Here is a 3,999-nt window from a genome sequence, read left to right on the forward strand (position 1 = left end):
TCCACACTGCTTATTCTCCTCCCTGGCTGCAGGGTTACTATAGTGTTCAAAAGCTCTCAAAATTGTTTCAAGAAAGAGTGAAAGCCAAAGACAGAAATAATGCTTTTTATGCGATAGTAAAAGCAATGTACAGTTAGCATTTCATAGTGGCATAAAACGATAATGCTTTTCTAGAAAATCTTCTTACACATCCTGTGCTTTAGTAGGCTATGCATGATGTTTTGTACGAAGTTTAAACAAACCCTGCCAAATTTATGCCGCAGTTTTATGAAGTAGCCAAATATCTGTGGAGAACAGACTCGTGCTATTAAATACTTGGTGATTATGGGCTGAGTACAATCTGAACTGAGGAACTGAGAAATTACTTGGGCAGTGCATTATCCCACTGCAGTGTCTCATCTCCTTGCACTGCACTGCTGAGGTGAATGGGGATAATATGCTTGATACTTGGTTTCTGTGCTGCAAACACCAAGTATTTATGCACACTAAGTCACTGTCTGTCTGTCTGTCTAGCACTCCTTTGTTTTCTTCACCTAATCAAACTATTCGAAATGGTCATAAAAAGCACTTAGGGAGAAGACAAATTAAGCCTGGTGGTCTTGAACACTGTGGAAATGTTTCCTGTCCTTAAAACTGCGAGTTTAGTGAGTAGGGAAGCAAAGGGAAGTGCTATTGGACCATCCTGTGATTTGCTGGTTGTCACTCCCCAGGGGCTGAGCACTAGTATAGAATCAAATATTTGAAGAAAACATTTATTTCTAGATGGATTCTCTTCACTCCTGTCCTCGTACAAGAGAATATCTGGGGAAGGAGGCCTCCAATATTCCAAGCATAAAATCAGCCAAGGGTTGTTCTGCATTTGCTGTAGTATGTTACCTACATTTCTTCAGTCCCAGACCTTGACTTGGTCGTTTTTAGGCCAAAAATTCTGCTTATATCAAAGAAGATTCTAATATAAGACATGCAAACTATATAGAGGGACATTTATATACATTTCCTATTAAAGCTGAAATGTAGCAGCACCTGGCTTATTCAGGAGCAGGTATAATGGGAGAAATAAGGTTGTAATCCCAGCTGTATAGAAGCTGTGCAGAGACACAGACAGGAGCACGCCTGGGTGCTTTGATTAGCCACTGCTGCTCTTCCTAATCAGACTGTCAATATTCTCTTTTTTCTTCTTTTTTTTGTCTTTTTTCTTTTTTGCCAGAAGGAGGAACGTGTGAAGTTATAGCAGCACACAGATGCTGTAATAAGAATCGAATTGAGGAAAGATCACAAACAGTAAAATGCTCCTGTCTACCCGGGAAAGTGGCTGGGACTACAAGAAACAGACCTTCCTGTGTTGATGGCAAGTAGTTCCTCCTATCTATATGTCTCTGTTTGTGTACCGTTCAGTAAATAGCTTTAAGTCTATAGATTATGCATAGGAACTTTGTTATATTCTCTATTTAACAAAACAGAAAAATCTGTAAGCATAAGTATACATTTACATCACCTTGCATGCATCCACTTTAGTGCATGGATCTGTGCACGTGGGACACAATATTTACTCACAAAAATAAGAGTACGGGCACTTAGATAAATACAGCAAATTCTGTGGCAGGATCAAGTCCTTAATAAATAAGTGGACAAAACTATTCATTGCGTTGCTTCATAGGCCCCCCCCCGGTACCACGTTAGTTTTGATTTACAAATATTTCAGAGAACAACAGCCATTCATTTTGATTTAATTATTCATCTGAATAGTTAGTGGCAAAAAAGATAAATAAATGAATCCTGTGGTCTTGTCCTATAACAAACATACCAGAAAGTTAGGATAAAGATCTTTATCTTTTGAAATCACTGGTCCTGTTTCTTGTCATGAGGGGTTTTTTGTTTTTGCTGAGGAGAAAACACCGTGTTATTTGTGTCTGGGTTTCATATCGGCTCTAGCTCCACAGGGTGTATTCCTCTCTGGGGCATGAAACCCATGCAGGAGTTGGGGAGAGAGCTGCAGCTTGGAAGTGCTTAGCAAAATATAAATCGCATAGGAAGATGGGGAGTAAGTGGTACTAATCCCATTAGTTACCCTTCCCAAATAAGCCACTCCATGTTGCACAATCCCCTTGTGCAGCAGCTTTGTAAAACACAGTATCTCATAAAAATTCCCCACTACTCTTTGGTGCCGTTTTTACCACCCCACAGCCCAAAGGTGCTTCAGGGTCATTTTGGTTTGAGTTGGGGTGGGCATTGTCCGGGGCTTTCCTCATCCTTCCCATGGCTGGACACAGATGTGGTGGTGTAGCTGCAGGTTTTGGAAGTACCCAACATTTCCTCTTTGGGTCTGTACAAGCAAACATTGGGAAAAATGGGTTCTTCTGGGTCCCTTTCCCCAATCACCGCTGCAAAGGCACTACCAAGGGAGCAGGGACTGCTGCAGCTGTAGCCCAAATTTAGACAGGTGCATTGGTGGGCAGAGTGGACTGTGTAGATAAAGCTCACACGCTTGCACATTCAACACTAAAAATATGAGAGGGTGCCTTGGGGGGATGAGAACCTCACGTTTCCTCAGTGAGTACTTGTGGTGTGTGCATATCCAGTTTGTATATTAAAGATAGAAAGAAAATGTTTTATTATTTCAAAAAAGCTTTCAAATGTTTAGATTATGAGGCAGTAACTCATAGCTTGTTACACTGGGAATGCAATTCAGCTGCTGAAATCATTACTAAATACATGTTATGAATGCACCTGTGAATGATTATGCTTTAATCCACATTCTGTAATTCTGTTATTGCTTAATTACCCTGATAAAAAGAAGTTTTTATGTTTCTGCTAAGCACATGCATAAAACGATAGGTGAAACCTACAGCTGGTCTTAACCAAAGATCAGCTGTACAAGCCTTGAAGAATTTCATGTTCTTCAGTAGGTCATGAAAAACGTAAGCACCAGATAGAGCAGAGAGACACCATTAATTCAAATCTCATCGTTCTGTTCAGAGATGAGGACCTCAAAGAATACTGTGTTAAGAAAAAAAGCCAGGTGCAGGTGTGGACTGGAGCCTAATTGCTCTGTCAGGATTACAATAAAAAGAAATGTTATTGTCTGGGATTTTGAAAGGAGTAAGGATAAAACAATGGCTAATATAAAAGTGTAAAGCCAGTCCCATTGAAGTCACTGGTAAGACTCGCAGTGACTTCAAAGCCAGCAAGGAGAACTACAAAGGAAAGTCTCCCCCTTTCAAGTTCAGTTGTTGCACTCAGCCCATAGCTTCTTTTGTAGATGGCTGGTGAACAGTTCAAAAGCCCAATCTGCTGCTCATAAAAACTAATAGAAGGGGCATTTTCTTTGGCCTTTGTTTTATCCCAGACTTTGCTTTGTGACTTTTGACATACTGACCTGTTTTAAGTCAAAACTTTGACCTATTTAGTAGTTCTGATCTTGCTAAGGCAAACTCCCAAAACTTCCCATGGGAGTCCCATTGACGTCAGTGCTTTAACTCACAAGAAGATTTGGGATTTGCTGTTTCTTTTGTATGTGAGGATGTTTCAAAAGGTCATCTGCAACTTCTTTGTGGTTGATTAATGCCTCGGGCCATCTTCACCTATTTACTTGTGTGTGTATAACAAGCTGAACTTCAATCTTCCTCTCTATAGTATTGTCCAAACTGTGACTTAATGAGATCAGAATTAAGCTTTTGGTGTTTCTCAGTCCAGTTTCATCAGAAAAGACCTCATCAAGACTGATATGTTGACAATTTGAGTTCATGTTACAGAGGAGAGATTACATTGCCTTCCACTCCTACGAGCCACTGCTCCAGTACGCAACTGGGTTGTGTAGGTGGAACCGTGTGGAGAGCTAGCTTTGTTTTCTGTTTAAGAGAGAATGGAGTTGTACATAGGAGTCAGCTTAACCTTTGTAATAAGTATCAGGGTTGATAAATGGTCCTTTTGTCACCTTATCTCATCACGAGTAGCACACTATCATCATACACAGGATGCAAATATGCAACCTTCCTGCTG

At 40.4% G+C, this 3,999-nt stretch overlaps 1 protein-coding gene across 1 annotated transcript; it reads left to right on the plus strand.

Annotated features, from left to right (window-relative positions):
• Positions 1–1,207: 1,207 nt before the first annotated feature.
• Positions 1,208–1,356, plus strand: LOC104543464 (protein FAM19A1; the record flags this gene model as incomplete). The annotated part of the gene is made up of 1 exon (XM_010188083.1): positions 1,208–1,356. A coding segment is annotated over one exon (149 nt), but the record flags the coding sequence as incomplete, so codon positions are not given.
• Between the last annotated feature and the right edge of the window lie 2,643 nt (positions 1,357–3,999).

This window comes from Mesitornis unicolor, unplaced genomic scaffold (genome assembly GCF_000695765.1).
Source record: "Mesitornis unicolor isolate BGI_N332 unplaced genomic scaffold, ASM69576v1 scaffold48607, whole genome shotgun sequence".
NCBI classification, from domain to species: domain Eukaryota; kingdom Metazoa; phylum Chordata; class Aves; order Mesitornithiformes; family Mesitornithidae; genus Mesitornis; species Mesitornis unicolor.